Genomic DNA, 16,057 nt, shown 5'->3' with positions numbered 1-16,057 from the left:
CTTTATATCTGAATAATGAAATGTCCCTGATTCATTATTATGTGGTCAAGCAGAGGGTGAAAAGATCCATGGGACTGCCTTTACCGACAGGATGTTCTCCAGTCTGAATGAAATTAAATAGGAAAGAAAGAGGGGGAGGAGATGAAGGAGTGCAGCAAATGTCTGAAAACCAAAACAGCATGTTTCTAAATAGTAGATGAATGAAACAAAGAAGAAATGTACACTGGGAATTAGTACTTTGAATGTAAATGAAATCAAAGCATATAACCTTACAGAATCTTGAGTCAGTGTGAAGAGGGGTGTGTATAGCCTCAGGTGCCTATTGAGTCAGTGTGAAGAGGGGTGTGTATAGCCCCAGGTGCCTATTGAGTCAGTGTGAAGAGGGGTGTGTATAGCCCCGGGTGCCTATTGAGTCAGTGTGAAGAGGGGTGTGTATAGCCCCAGGTGCCTATTGAGTCAGTGTGAAGAGGGGTGTGTACAGTCCCAAATACTTGTGTTACACAACAAGGAAGCACAGGCTAAGCTGTCCTCAAGAACACTGAGGAAAACAGTAAGCCATGTTCAGAGCAAGGGAAACAGAGAAGGAAACGATGAAGAAAAGAATGAGAGTCGACGGAATACGAAGCAGAAAGGATGAAGCCAAAAGTTGATTCTTTCAAAAGTCCAACAGCGGATAAAACTAAATACACTGACAAGAAACCTAAAGAGGAGACTCAAATTACTAAATTCTGGAATAAAATGGAGCACAGGACTACAAACTTGGAGAAATGAGAATTCTGAGGGAATGCTAAGGACAACAGCGGCCCATATAGAAGCAAATGGACACATTCCTATGATGCAAATGAATAGAAAAACATAGGTAGACCTACAAAAATAGAGTAAATAATAGTACGAGCAGTGTTTTTGAAGCACCTGTGGAGCTTATGAAGACATTTTAATATGTATTTTTAAAGCCCAGGATGAAGCGAAAGCACAGTGTTCAGGAAGAGCATCTGGGAGCATTCCGAACATTAGACCTACAACATCTTTAGAGATGCGTGGCCCTTCTCACAACATGGAAAAGAAGCTGTTGTGTTCTCACGGGCTGGAAGCTCAGGTGTCTGGGCTCCTGCTCTTTGTTGACCCCCAGCCACAGCCTGCCTACACTGATGACCTTCAGTCTCCATCAGCTGCTTGAGGTTTGGGCTAACTGTCGAGTCTCTAGTTTTTCCGGATGTGAGCACTGAACACAATGTTCCCAAATCTTATCCTAAAACACACAGACTATCTTTTATTAAGGCCCCAGAAAAAGAAAGATACTCCTCTCAGGGGGAACATTCCAGAATTCCTCTAGTAACCCAGGGCAAAGCCACACTTCTCTTTGGGTAAAGCTTATTCTTTCAGGAGATTTTGTTGTTTTGTTTCTAAAGTACATTTTAGCTGTACAGAATAATGGTGAGAAATCCATGCAAAAACATACTTTGCTCATATTCACTGCCCCCACTTTCTCTCTCATCACTCCAGCTCTCTTTCTTTTTCATAACAGGACTTTTGGTATCTCCAAGTCTTATCTATTTATTTAATTTAATTTATTTGTGCTTTAAATGACTTATTATTTATTATTATTATTGTGTGTGTGTGTGTGTGTGTGTGTGTGTGTGTGTGTGTGTGTGTGTGTGCATGTGGGTGCCAGAGGATGTCAGATCACCTGAAGTTGGAGTTACAGGCGGTTATGAGCCATTTGATAAAAGTTCTGGGAACTAAGCTGGGGTCCTTTGCAGGAGTGGTAAGTATTCCTAAGGTGGAGCCACCTCTCCACTTCTAACTTAGCCTTTAGAAGCCATGTGAAAGAATACATGGGATCATTATCTTCCTGAGCTTGGCTTGGCTCCTCCAACACGAGCATCTCAAGTTCCATCATTTGCCTTTAAATGACATGACTTCATTCTTCTTTATGGCTGGTAGTACACCATTGTCTCTCTAAATTACATTTTCTTTATACATTCATCCACTGAGAGACATTGTACTAGTTACTTCTCTTTGCTTTAATGATACACCATAAGCAGAAGTGACTTATCTATAGACAGAAGAGTTCTGGAGACATAAAAATACATCACTGCAGGGAGGCATAGCAGCAAGCCTCATGTCAGGAGCAAGAATCTGAGTGCTCACATCTTCAATTGCAAGCATTGGGAGCAGGGAGAGTGAACTGGAAGCGGCCCAAGGCTTTAAAACTCTCAAAGTTCGCTCCCCAGTGGAATACTTATTCAAGTAGGGCTATACTTCCTACCCTCTCCCCAATCAGCACCACCAACTAGGGACAAAGTATTCCAACACCCAGGCCAAAGGGGGACTTTCTCATTCAAACCATCACAGACACCTAGGCTGGTTCCTTGGCCAGTATGAGGAGTATATGATAGACAGATGCATTCAGGCATCAACAGCATATGCCGATGTTGATTCCTCTTGGCACATATTCAGGGATGCTACAGCTGGGTCATGTGACAATTCTATTTTTGGCTTTTGGAGGACCCTCTCTGCTGGCATCCATGACAGCCACACTAATTTCAGTTCCCAGCACTAGTCTAGGAACACTCATCCCTGCCCCACCCCTGAATCCCCTCGAGCACTGCTTTGCTGTTGTGGTTGTTTTGCTGTTGGCCCCGTCGTGACTGGGTTAAAAAGAACGTCAATGTAGTTTCAATTTGTATTTTCCTGATGCCTAAAGATGTTGAATGTTTCCTCATGTAATGATTGGGCATAGACAACTATTTGGAGACATGTCTGCTCAGTACTTGGGTCCATTTTTAGTGGTTGGGTTGTTTCTCCTTCTGGTGTTACCTTTTGGCATTCTTTATATACTCTGGTTATTAATCTTCTGATGGATGAATTGCTGGTGAGGATTATTGCCCATCCTGTATATTGTTTCTTTTTTTTTAATTGAAAATAAGGTTTTAAACTATTATTTTTTTTGGCAGAAGTTGGTTCTTTTCTTCCACCATGTGGGTCTTGGGGGTTAAACTCAGGTTGTCAGGCTTGGTGACAAGCACCTTTACTTGCTGAGATATCTCGACAGCCTCAAGGCTTTCTCTTGATCCCGGGAAATGGATTCCTTTGCTATGCAGAAGGTTTTGAATTTGATGCAAGTCCATTTGTCAATTCCTGTTATTTCCTTACTGGTGTCCTGTTTAGAAGTATGCCTTTTCCTGGACCAATATCACGAGTATTTATCCACACTTTGTTTTAGAAATGTCATGTGTGACATTGAGGTCTTTGAGCCACTTACGAGTTGACTTTGTACAGGAGAGGCAAGCATCTTGTTTTGCTCTTCAGTATGTTCAGAACCTGTCTTCCCAGGTAGCTGTGTGTGACCTTGTTTATGGGCCTTCTATTTTAATATCCGTTTCATTTGTCTATATGTCTTCTTTGTTCAGTGTTTTGTAATTTTCTTTGCATTGATCGCTCATCTCCCTGGTTAGGTTTACTCATAAGTCCTTTTTTTTGGCAGGAGGGTTAGAGTTGTGGCCCTTATTGTTAATGTGATTGATAGTCATCTCGATTCTTTCCCAGAAGATTCATGTGCAGTAAAAAAAAGCTATTGATTTTGTTATCCTGCCATTTTCTGAATTATTATTTCTATTATGCTGATTTACTTATTTATCTAGTGTAAGTGTCCGCGTGCACATGTAGGTTCCAGGGTGCCACAGTGATGTGTGAAGGTCAGCGGACAACTTACAGTAGTCTGTTTTCTCTTTCCGCCACCTGTGACCCAGGGATTCAAGTCGGGTTATCAGGCTTGGCAGCAGGCACCTTTATTTGCTGAACCATTTCATTGGCTCCTCTTTTTTTTTTTCCTTTTATTTTATTTTACAATACCATTCAGTTCTACATATCAGCCACGGGTTCCCCTGTTCTCCCCCCTCCCACTCCCTCCCCTTACCCCCAGCCTACCCCTCATTTCCACCTCCTCCAGGGCAAAGCCTCCCCCAGAACTGCGATCAACCTGGTAGACTCAGTCCAGGCAGGTCCAGTCCCCTCCTCCCAGATTGAGCCAAGCGTTTCATTGGCTCTTTTCCTAAGATCTTGAGGGAAACAATAGGTTATTAATTTGATATCTCTCTCTTATAAATTCAAACACTGACATCTATAAGCCTTCATCTTAGGAATGTTTTCACTGTATCTCTCAGGTTCATGATATATTGCATTTCCATTTTCCTTTGATCCTGGGAACTTCTCATCTCTCTCTTTTTTCTCCAGTGACACTGTTCAAGGAGATTTGTAATTGTAATTCTCATGCGTTAAAAGATGCTGTAAGTTTCTCTTGCTCTTTGTTTTTAGTTTAATTCAGTTATGACTCAATAAAGTGCAAAAAAATTATGGCTTTTATTGGGGGGTATTTTTTTAGATCTGATTCATGGTTGAAGACATGATCTGTTTTGGAAAAAAGTTCCATGAGCTGATGACTAACTGGGACTATTGGAGGGGATATTTTGTGGATGTCTGTTAAGTCCTTTTAATAGTGTGTTTAACTTCAGGTTTTCCTTGCTATATTTTTTTTGTTTGGTTATCCATCTGTTAATGAAAGAGGAGCATTAAAATCACTCACTAGTAGGAAGAGAAAACTGTGGTTGGTATGTAAAATAAAGTTTAAAAATTTAATAGTAAAAGAACGCAAAAAAAAATCACTCCACTAGTATTGTATTGAGCCTATTTCTTGATTTATGCCCAGTATTATATTTTTATAAAGTTGTGTAGTCGGACATCAGTTGCATATATGATGTTGTAGATGTACACACACACACACACACACACACACACACACACACACGCACGCACGCACGCACGCACGCACGCACGCACGCGCACGCGCACACACACGCGCGCGCGCGCGCGCACACACACACACCTTCTTGGCCTATTCTTCTATCTACCAGTATGTAATGACTGTCTTTGTCTCTTCGGACTGATCTTTTGCCTTGATACCTGCTGTATTAGTTACGAATATGCTTCCTTCTGCTTACTTTCTGCCTTCTGTTTACCTGGATACAATTTTCTATTCTTTCCATATTCAGTCTGAGAGTATCTTGATCAGTCAGGTGAGTTTCTTACAAGCAGCAAGTTGTTGAGATTTATTTATTTAAAAAAATCAAATCAATCATTTTATAATTTTTAATTAGAGAATTAAAACCATTTATAATCAAAGTTATTATTAAAAGATATTTACTAGGTTCTGCTGTTTTTAAGTCTTTCTTCTTTTTTTTTTTTAGTTATGTCTAGCACAAATCTTAAAAGGTCTTATTAATAAAAACAAACCCAGGAGCTAGATATTGGGATGAATGCTGAAAGACCAGAGAAACAGAACAAGCCACATCCAACCTCACCTCGCCAATTCCTCAGCTGATCTTATTTCCTCAAACGGAAAGCTTCTGAGTCCTCACCTGAATGGATCTCAACTGAACTTCTGTTCAAAAGCCTAGAAGATTAAAAAGCCTCTAGTTTCTGGTCTTCACACTTTATATACCTTTCTGCTTCTTGCCATCACTTTCTGGGATTAAAGGCTTGTGTCTTTCCCAAGCAAAGACATGCGATCTCAAGTGCTGGTATTAAAGGTGTGTGTCTCTCGACCATTGCCAGCAGTCTTTTGTGGGGGTATCTTTGTGGATTTCTGTGGGCCTCTTTAGCACTTTGTTTCTTCCTTTTCTCGTGTGGTCTTCATTTACCATGGTCTCCTATTCCTTCTTCTCCCTCTCTGTTCATGATCCAGCTGTCATACCCGCTCTCTTTCCCTCGACCCTCGCCCTTCATTGCTCCCACTCATGTCCAGGTTGTTCATGTAGATCTCAGCCATTTCTCCATCATTGGGTGATTCCCGTGTCTTTCTTGGGGTCCTGTTTTCCAGGTAGCCTCACTGGTGATGTGAGTAGCAGTCCAGTCATCCTTGTTCTACATCTAGTATCCTCCTATGAGTGAGTACATACCATATTTGTCTTTCTGAGTCTGGGTTACCTCACTCAGGATGATTTTTTCTAGATCCATCCATTTGCCTGCAAACCTCATGATGTCATTGTTTTTCTCTGCTGAGTAGTATTCCATTGTGTATATGTGCCACAATTTATTTATCCATTCTTCAGTTGAAGGGCATCTAAGTTGTTTCCAGGTTTTGGCTATTACAAACAATGCTGATATGAACATAGCTGAGCAAGTGCTCTTGTGGTATGATTGAGAATTTCTTGGGTATATGCCCAAGAGTGGTATAGCTGGATCTTGGGGGAGATTGATTCCCAATTTTCTAAGAAAGCGCCATATTGATTTCCAAAGTGGTTGTACAAGCTTGCATTCCCACCAGCAGTGGAAGAGAGTTCCCCTAGTTCCACATCCTCCCCAGCATAAAGTGTCTTCAGTGTTTTTGATCTTAGCTATTCTGACAGGTGTAAGGTGGTATCTCAGAGTTGTTTTGGGGATGGCCAAACACCCTAATAGTTGTGCCAGAAATCCCATCCAAGGACTGAGGAATCTGGATGTAGACATCCACGGCTAGGCCCCGGGTGGGGGGAGCACCGGGAGTCTAATTAGTGAGGAAGAGGAGGGTTTATATGAGCGAGAATTGTTGAAACCAAGGTTGGATAAAGCACAGGGACAAATAGCCAAACGAATGGAAACACATGAACTATGAACCAAAGGCTGAGGGGCCCCCAACTGGATCAGGCCCTCTGAATAGGTGAGACAGTTGATTGGCTTGATCTGTTTGGGAGGCAACTAGGCAGTGGCACCAGGTCCTGGGCTCATTGCATGAGTTAGCTGTTTGAAACCTGGGACTTATGCAGGGATGCTTGGCTCAATCTGGGAGGAGGGAACTGGACCTGCCTGGACTGAGTCTATCAGGTCGATCTCAGTCTTTGGGGGAGGCCTTGCTCTGGAGGAGATGGGAATGGGGGGTGGGCTGGGGGAAGGGGAGGCAGGCAGGAAGGGGGAGAACAAGGGAATCTGTGGCTGTTATGTAGAACTGAATAGTATTGTAAAATAAAATAAAATAAAAAAATAATAATAATAATAAAAGAAAGAAAGAAAAAAGAAGGTGTGTGCCACCACACCTGGCTCTGTTCCTAGTGTGGCCTTGAACTCACAGAGATCCACAGGGATCTCTGCCTCCCATGTGATAGGATTAAAGGTGTGTGCCACCATTTTCTGCCCTCTATGTCTATCTAGTGTCTGTTCTGTTCTTTGACCCCAGATAAGTTTATTAGGGTATACAATATATTGGGGAACACATTATCACCACATTCTTACAAGCAACAAGTTGTTGAGATTTATTAATTTAAAAAATCAAATCAATCATTTTACATATTTTAATTAGAGAATTAAGACCATTTATATTCAAAGTTATTATTAAAAGATATGTACTAGGTTCTGCTATTTTTAAGTCTTTCTTCTTCTTCTTCTTCTTCTTCTTCTTCTTCTTCTTCTTCTTCTTCTTCTTCTTCTTCTTCTCCTTCTTCTTCTTCTTTTTTGGTTATGTTCATTTCTTTTTCCTTCATTCATCTTGGAGGTTTGGCGTTTTACTCAGTCATTTGTGGCTTCTTCCCAATTCTCATTTGCTTGACTAATCTTCTAGTGATACTCTCTCTTGAACTCATGGTGGTGTTCATCTTATTTTTCTTTTGGGTCTAGATTTCTCCCAGTATTTTATGCGATGCTAGTCTAGTGCTTAAGAATGTCTTTGTTTGTGTGTCTTTTGGAAAGTCTTTACTTCTCCTTCAGTTTTGAAGGCTGTAGTATTTTAGCTTGGCTGTCATCTTCTAGCAGAGCTTGAAGCACATCATTTCACATCCTCTGGAGTTTTAAAGCTTCCGGTGAGAAACTGGGTTTTGTTTATGATCAGTTTGTCTTTATCTGTGACTTGGATTTTCTTCTTCAAACCTTTAAATTTCTCCTTTGACTTGAATTTTTATTTTAATTATAATGTGTCCTGGAGTGGTTCTTTTTTAGTCATGTCTCACTGGACTCTAAATGCTTCCTGATTTGGATCAGGATGTATATTAGAAAATACCTTGTTAGCTTTTTAAATTTTGAACAATTATAAAAAGTTGCTATTAATTATAGTTCATGTGCAGGTCTTGTATGGGTATAAAACTTCCTATTTAGGTAGATTCCAAGGATTAACATGGTAAAAATAAATTTTGCTAATCACTTTTACTTAATGGCAAAGTTGTACTGGTGTCCTATAATGAGTGAAAATTCCTCTTTCTTCACACCATTTCTGATATCCAATAGGGCTAGTGTTACAGGTTTGGGGCATTTGGTCTGTAATGGGATTCTTCTTTAATAACCCAATTGCAATAAAGTATGATGCTGAGTGAGTTTTCTTTCCCTTTTCTTTTTAGCAGATTTACCTACTGCCCATCTCTGGCTAGACTCCTCTTCATTCTTTTGATCTGATTTTGTGTCGCCTGCTTTCTTACCAGTTTGTAGACATTGTTTGTGTAGTCTGGATACCAGAATTGTATTAGGTATTTTATAAAGGCTTCCTTCCCAGTATCCTTTCTCCTCACGTCTTCCTAAGAATGTCTTTTACATAAGAAAAGTTGTTAATTTTAATGAAGTCTAAGATGTCAATTTTATCTTTTATAAGTCATGCTTTTGAGATTTTATCTTTTAAAAAGTCAGCATTAAATTGTAGGTCACCTAGATACTTTTCAACATTATTTCCTAGGCACCACACCACTCTGTGTTTTATGTTGCAAAATGCCATTTATCTTAACTTAATTTTTGTGACAGTTATAAGGTATGTATTAGATACATAGTTCTAAACGTGGGTTTCAGGTTTTGCTGTAGCACCATTTGTTGAGAAATGTATTTTTTTCCCACTGAGTTACCTTTGGTTTCTGTCAAAAAAAAAAAAGCAACCATTTTTTCTAAGTCTAATTCTGGGACTTTCATCTTCTTCTATTGATGCATTGATGTACTATTTTGTGATACATCTTGATTATTGTGAATTTATATTACAGAAAGTATTGAAGTTAGGTATTGTCTGTTTTTTGACTTTGTTCTTTCCCTCAGTGACTACATTGGCTATCTTGGATCTACTGTTTTCTCACTCATTAAGTTATTGCCACATTTATGTCCTTTTGTGTGCCTGGAGATTTGGTGTGGGAGAATGAGTTATTCTCTTTTGGTTAGGCTCTGCTAGTCAAGAACAAACCACAGACCTAGGGCCATCATAAAAGCTCTGCATCTGCCATACTCCAAGACCTCAGACTCCACCAGATCGCTACATCATCACATTACAGACCTTTCAGCCATGAGATTCCATCTGCTCTTCCATACTCTCCTCTTCCTTTTGGCCCTCTTACCTCCAGGTAAGTTGATGGCTAATTATAGAGGGGAAGGTCTTCAGTTTAAAAATCTCTCTGGTAGGTCAGAAATTAATTAATTTCACAGGTTCAGAAAAAAATATAAACAGCTCCACTAAGATTATGTCAGAGTAAACTAGACATCCATTGCCATTAACCCAAATGCCAAATGCTATCACATTGTACTATATCCTTTCTTTGTGTCTCCAGGTTCCTTACAAGGCATGGGGAGTTCTCTGTAGATGCCTAAATCTTCTAGGACACTGGCAGGAACATCCATGATGACATCTACTCTGTCAGAAGAGAAGGATGGAATCTCATCAGGGAGACGGTCACAAAGACCTAGAAATTTGATGGAGGTGGGGGGTTGGGGAGTGGGGGAGACAAACCTACCAAGTGATTATTTCCAAACAAGTGAAAAGTCTGAGAGTCCCTGTTGGCCAATAGGAAGTTATCGAGGGAGCTTATTGGCTTTGTAAAATGGGTCAAAATATAAACCAACAACTCCCTAAGTAATACGCTTTGTAAAAGTTGTTATCCATGAAAAATGCTTTGCAAAATAGACCATGGGATGAGAAGGGGACAACTACAGACTAATAATAAGCAAAGACACAACGTTGCAATGGCTTAGTGTGGAATGGGTTCATGTGCAATAATTGAAAACGTAAGGATGGATGTAAAGAATGGCAAACAACTTCAAAAATTTAGTAGGCTGAACATGCATTAGAGGGATGTTAGAAGAGATATCACGATAAATCCAAAGAATAAATCAGAAAGGAGCTAACAAATACAAGAAAGGAACCAAAAGATCAACAAGACAGAAAAGGTGTTTATTGAAAGAATAGCATACTTCATAGTAATCTGGTAATATGGATCGAGAAAAGATTAGAACATACTTAAAATAGCTATTTCACAATAAGTGTTTCCAACACTCAAAGAAAAGCTGGAAGATTTATTATAAATGTGTGTAATATATCCACCTCCTCTTGTGAATTTGGGCATCTTTCTGCTGCAGTTCATTATATCAGTGATTTTACATTAATCATATTCCTACTGGGTTATCACCATTAAGATACAAATACTTGAATGTTTTTCTGATCTTAAAAACAAAACTGTCTTTGCTTTTCCTGTTCCATTTTGTGGAAAAACGCCTTAAAATCATGATCTGTACTCTTGCTCTTGAAATCATCTCCTTTCATTCTCTTAAATCTATCCCCATCAAACATTCTCCCTAAGCCTCCCACTCGGCTATTGAAATTGCTTTTGTCTTTACCCACTCATTTAAAAAAAAAAGAAAGCTTCCTCTTCCTCCCCACAGAAGGCATTAATAATCACCTTGCTGTTAGCCCAATAGGCCATTTATCATTGTTAACAGACTTTTCCAAAGTCAGCCCCTTCCCTCTTTATAATAGTCACCCGAATATTCCAGAAGGGAAGCTTCACTTGATTCTCAGTCTACCTCATGAATGGCTCCTCCTCAGTTTCTGTCACTGCTTCCTCATCTTTTCTGGTGATTCTTCCTGGAGGGGAGCCCCAGGGCTCAGTGCCTGGTCCTCTCCTCTAGTCCACAGCCATTCACTTGTTAAAGGACTTAGCTAGTCTCCCTTGGACTTTTCTTTAGAACTCCAGTCTTGGAATGAACGATCCAATGGCACTCTCTATTTAGATGTTTGATTTCAAAATTAATATGTCTAAAATAGAACTCATATTTTTTTCATATTCCTCTATGAGTGGTTTCTGCCACTGGAGTGCTGTGGCCACCATGCCAGGGGGAGCCTCTTGGATCTCCACTTATCATCAGGGATTCTCTGTTGCTGTACCTCAAAGGGACTCTGTTGGAGTTCCTGTCTCTCAGGCTATTTCGGGTACCAGGTGCCTCATACCCACAGTGTGTCCTGTCTTCTGCTCTCATCAAATCTTACCAGTCTGTCTATGTGCCTGTTTGTAACTAAAGAGAGAGGAACTTTTTCTCTCAGCCCCCATGTTCCCTTTACAGGGGTGGAGGTTGTGATCTGAGACTCCAAGTAAGGTCTTAATAGTCTCCCATTAAGACCTCAAATTGGAATAGCCCCTGCACGCCCACCACATGGAGTTGCCCTATGTATCTTATGAACAGTGGTTCTCAACCTTCCTAATGCTGCAACCCTTTAATACAGTTCTTCATGTTGTAGTGACTCTCCCCAGCCACAAAATTAGTTTTGTAGCAAGGTGGTTGTAGCACATGTCTTTAATCCCAGCACTTGGGAGGCAGAGGCAGGCTGATCTCTGTGAGTTTGAGGCCAGCCTGGTCTACAGAGCCAGTTCCAGGACAGTCAAGGCTGTTACATAGAGAAACCCTCTATTGAAAAAAAAAAAGCCAAACAAAAACAAAACAACAACAAAAAACACATCGCCCTCTACCTTCAGATGTTCGTTTGAAATCTAGGACTCTCTTCTCATTCCTGCCAACGGGAGCTGCTTCTTTCTCCTGCTAATCAACCACACATGAAAACATCTGCCAGTCTCTTCCCTTTAGCTGGACAAAGCTCAGTTAGTTTCCACTAAGTCCTCAGCTCCTGCAGTGAGCTCTAAACCCCAGGATCTATTTTAAAAGCACTGTCCAACTTGTGCTCTTTCTTAGGAAGAGAACCATTGCTTTTGTAACTTTTTATATCCCAAACTGAGTAGCATTTATTTCTGCTCTTTCCGGATCTACAAATGTTGGAGAACACTTGTTAATATAATCAATTTAGTGGTATTAACACAGAATTTGAACTCAGCTCTGAAGACGGTCTACATTACATTGTTTCCTCCATAATCATTCTTTAGTGTTTTCTTTCTTGAATATGACTTGGTAAAACATTTCAATTTTATTAAAAAGATGTATGTATTTATTTTTATTTTATATGTCTGAGGGTTTGCCTGCATTTGTCGGAACACCACATGCATGCAGTACCCATGGAGGCCAGAGGAGGGCATTGAATCCTCTGGAACTGGAGTTACAGATGGTTATGAGCTACCATGTGGGTGCTGGAAACCTAGTCCAGGTCTTGGGGAGGAGCAGCCAATGCTTTTAATGTTGACCTACCTTTTTAGGCCCCTACTTAATTTTTTTCTTGGAAGGTGGAACTCCTGAGAACCCAATTCTACAACAATAGATAGATACTTCTTTGACATTTCTTTTACGAGCACACTTATATTTACCTTCATTTTTGCTGGGCCCATGTTATAAATTATGTCTCAGAGTATTTGCTACCTTATATTTGTTTTTTCTTTTTTCATGTTTATAATTAATTGGCATTTATAGAGTATCTCCTAAAGTTCTGCCTTGATTGACTGGGGTTGTGTTTCTACATGACTTCTTATTGCAACCCCCTGGAAATGTTGACCCTCTTATGCTTTCCTTTTGTGATTTGCCATAGTTATATCAGTCTCTGGTTTCAGTGCTGCTGTCCGGGTAAATAATTTAAATATGTCTCTTTCTTCACAAATTCTCCTGTCACCATTATATAATCTGTCATTAACATTTTGTTTGCTTTTTCAATATTTTCTGTCTGTAGTTTATATTCTTCATGCTTGCCTATTCTTTCTCTGATCTATAGTATTTTCATGTTTTTTCTATGCCACCCCTGACACACGACAGGCACAGAAAACTGGTAGTCTATGACTAAGATACACTTAACCTCTGAAGTAGATGGTTCAGGACAAAACATGGAGAGAAAAAGCAACTCCTGCTTCCTTCCAAGTCGAACAAAACATGAAGAAAGACCAGAATTTCAGCTTGGAGCAGTGATTCCATGAAGATGGAGAGCAGGAGATACTGGCTTCCATCCCACTCTCACACACGTGATACTTATAACAATTGTTTAACCAAAGTATCCTGTGAGGGCTCCAGGGCCATTTAAGGATGCCCAGGAGCACAGTGGAGAAAAAAGGAAAAGAAAATCTTATTATTCACACAGAACGGGTTTCTGTGAGATTGGCATCCAAAGACTGCAAGAGATGGCTATGAGTGAAAATGAAAAGCAGACATCACCATTATTAGCGACACTCGTGGTCCTCAAGCAGCCTGCTCTGCAAAGGACACTGGTATCTTCTGCCATTGGGGTAACCGGTAACCAATTCTCCCAGAGATATGGAAACAGGGAGATGATGCTCACCTTAGCCACCTCTACAAAGAAGTAGGTACCATTGTTTCACTCCAAGACTGGAGCTACCAACTCTCCTACCAGGATCATGTCTTTGATCATCAGTGTTGCAAACATTCCAACTGGGCCCAATACCAGAACCCAGCTCTTTTTCTTATTACCTATACTCACTCACTCCTCAAATACTGAGCCATTCATATATTGAGCTTCTTCACAAGCAGAGTTCATGAACTAACAGCTCTTTGCACATGCCTGTGTGTAGTAAAAGTTTTCCTGTGCCCCGCCTAGTCGCGCAGCCACTCAGACCCAAGTAAACACACAGAGGCTTATATTAATTATGAACTGGATGGCCTATGGCTCAAGCTTCTTGCTAGCTAGCTCTTATATCTTAAATTAACCCATTTCTATTAATCTATGTTTTGCGACATGTTCCATGGCCTTACTGATCTGCTGGCATGTTGTTCCTTGGGTGGCAGGCTGGCATCTCTCTCCTCTCTTTTCTTCTTCCTGTCTATCTGCCTATATTTCCTGTCTGCCTCTAAGCTACCTTGCCATAGGCCAATATAGCTTTATTAATCAACCAATCAGAGCAACACATATTCACATCGTACAGAAAGACATCCCACAGCACCTCTGCACCAGTTCCTAAATCAGTCACCATAGTGAACTCACTCATGCACCAGATTTTAGAGCCACTGTGGCCAGTGTCAAATGTACACCAGTGGTCAAAGTCTACCTGAAATGTAAAATTTATAGTCACTGCTATAAGGAGTTAACTTTCTCCCAGTGTATATCGGTACCACAGACACCAGCTCCAACACACAGACAGCCCCACCCAATGGAAACAGTGATTCCACAATATGGACTAATAATATACAACCTCATGCTGTATAGCATTATATGTATATATCAATTAAAAATAATAAAATAGGAATATTAGCTTAGCATAGACTAGCACCACAACTGACTACCTTACACTGTTTTCCTATGAAACCTCGATTCTGCCCTCTCAAAAGGGAGAGAGGGAAAGAAGGCAGGAAAAAGTGAGAACAGTCAACATTGAGACAACTGCCATAAGCGTCATGAAGGGAGATCAAGATCAGGTCCGGCAGCCACACATTAGAGGTGTGAATCTTCACCCTTACCGTGGTCCATAAGCCTGGTACAAGCTTAATCCTGTGTTTAATCTCACCTGACTTATTCTGATCTGCTCCATCCATCCAAGTCTTAGTCTGGGTCTTAGACAGTTCTCGCTGTCCTGTGTGTTCTTTGTACTTTGACTGGGATAATTGCTCATTGTTTTCATGACCTCAGAAAGTGGTCTATGTCCATCTTACCAATTCTATCCCCCAGGCTATATCTGATTCATTACTGTATTATTTTGTCTGAAACATTTGCCACGTTTTGAATCACCTCATTACTCCATGGTTTGTTTGTTTGTTTTTGTTTTTTGTATGGTTAGATTTCCCAATCAATTGTAACCACTGTATAAATAAGGGACTCTTTATGTCATTTGTACTGTTCTATTATTATAAAGAAAAGTGTTTGGTGAATGAATAGCAAGAATGTGTTGACATTTTATATAAAGGAGTAAAGCCATGAAGACATCAGTATACTTAGGGCATCTATTTTGTCTCTGTTCTCATTTCAGTCTGATATTTAACAAAGTAACGTCTAAAGCTTTATCTAGACTTTCCACATATTTATAAGGAAATCAAGGAGAAAGCTGTGGATAAGTGAGCTATTAGGAGAAGGGAGAGAGGGTTAATGTGGAGGAGCTGCTAAGGGGATCTTTGATCTGGCTCCCTTTCCTCACAGAAAGAGGTACTCAGCCCAGAATTATGATGTCCTCCCATGCAAGGTCATTGATGCTTTGGCATTTACACACTGGGCTAACTGCTTCCCTGGTTTCTTCTCTGCAGTTAGAAGTGGCTTTGGTGCTTCCGAGAGACACTGTCTCTATCTGGAGGGCATTTGCAGACGAGACGTTTGCAAAGTCATAGAAGATGAAATCGGTGCTTGCCGAAGAAAATGGAAATGCTGCAGGATGTGGTGGGTTCTCGTACCAATCCCGACACCAATTATCTTTTCAGACTACCAAGAACCCCTCAAGAGCAAGGTCAAATAAAGCCATGGTGAACACCACGCAGAGAGGCTTGTGCCCCCAAAGCAATAGAATCTTCACACTGAATGCTTCCAGCTCTTTAACCAGATTCTAGTCAGCTTGCCAATAAAACTAAATATAGGTTTCAAATATGCTCGGATATCCTTTCTTTATGACATTTCCAAATTTAAGCAAAATATTTAAATATGAGAACCTCCCTTTGAGCTGGAGAAATGGTTACTCTCCTGGAGAACCTGTGTTCAGTCCTAGCACCCACAGGTTGGCTCATAACCATCTCTAACTCCAGTTCCAGGGGATCCAACACTCTCTTCTGACTTCACAGGTACCAGACATACACAAGTTACACATACATAAATACATGCAGGCTAAATACAAATAACCATAAAATAAAACTAAGAACAATTTTTAAAATCCTATTTCCAGGCTGGGCAGTTGTGGCACACGTCTTTAATCCCAGCACTCAGGAGGCAGAGGCA

At 40.4% G+C, this 16,057-nt stretch overlaps 1 protein-coding gene across 1 annotated transcript; it reads left to right on the top strand.

Annotated features, from left to right (window-relative positions):
• The first annotated feature begins 9,246 nt into the window (after positions 1 to 9,246).
• LOC102905428 (beta-defensin 109) lies at positions 9,247 to 15,691 on the top strand. The gene is made up of 2 exons (XM_006992996.2): positions 9,247 to 9,335; positions 15,379 to 15,691. Exons 1-2 carry the CDS (start codon positions 9,278 to 9,280, stop codon positions 15,582 to 15,584), a joined length of 264 nt encoding a protein of 87 aa, XP_006993058.2. The 5' UTR covers positions 9,247 to 9,277; the 3' UTR covers positions 15,585 to 15,691.
• The last annotated feature ends 366 nt before the right edge of the window (positions 15,692 to 16,057 follow it).

The sequence above is a fragment of the Peromyscus maniculatus genome, chromosome 9 (genome assembly GCF_049852395.1).
Source record: "Peromyscus maniculatus bairdii isolate BWxNUB_F1_BW_parent chromosome 9, HU_Pman_BW_mat_3.1, whole genome shotgun sequence".
NCBI lineage: Eukaryota > Metazoa > Chordata > Mammalia > Rodentia > Cricetidae > Peromyscus > Peromyscus maniculatus.
The sequence above is the reverse complement of the archived record's forward strand: the minus strand, read 5'-3'. Positions and strand labels throughout refer to the sequence as shown.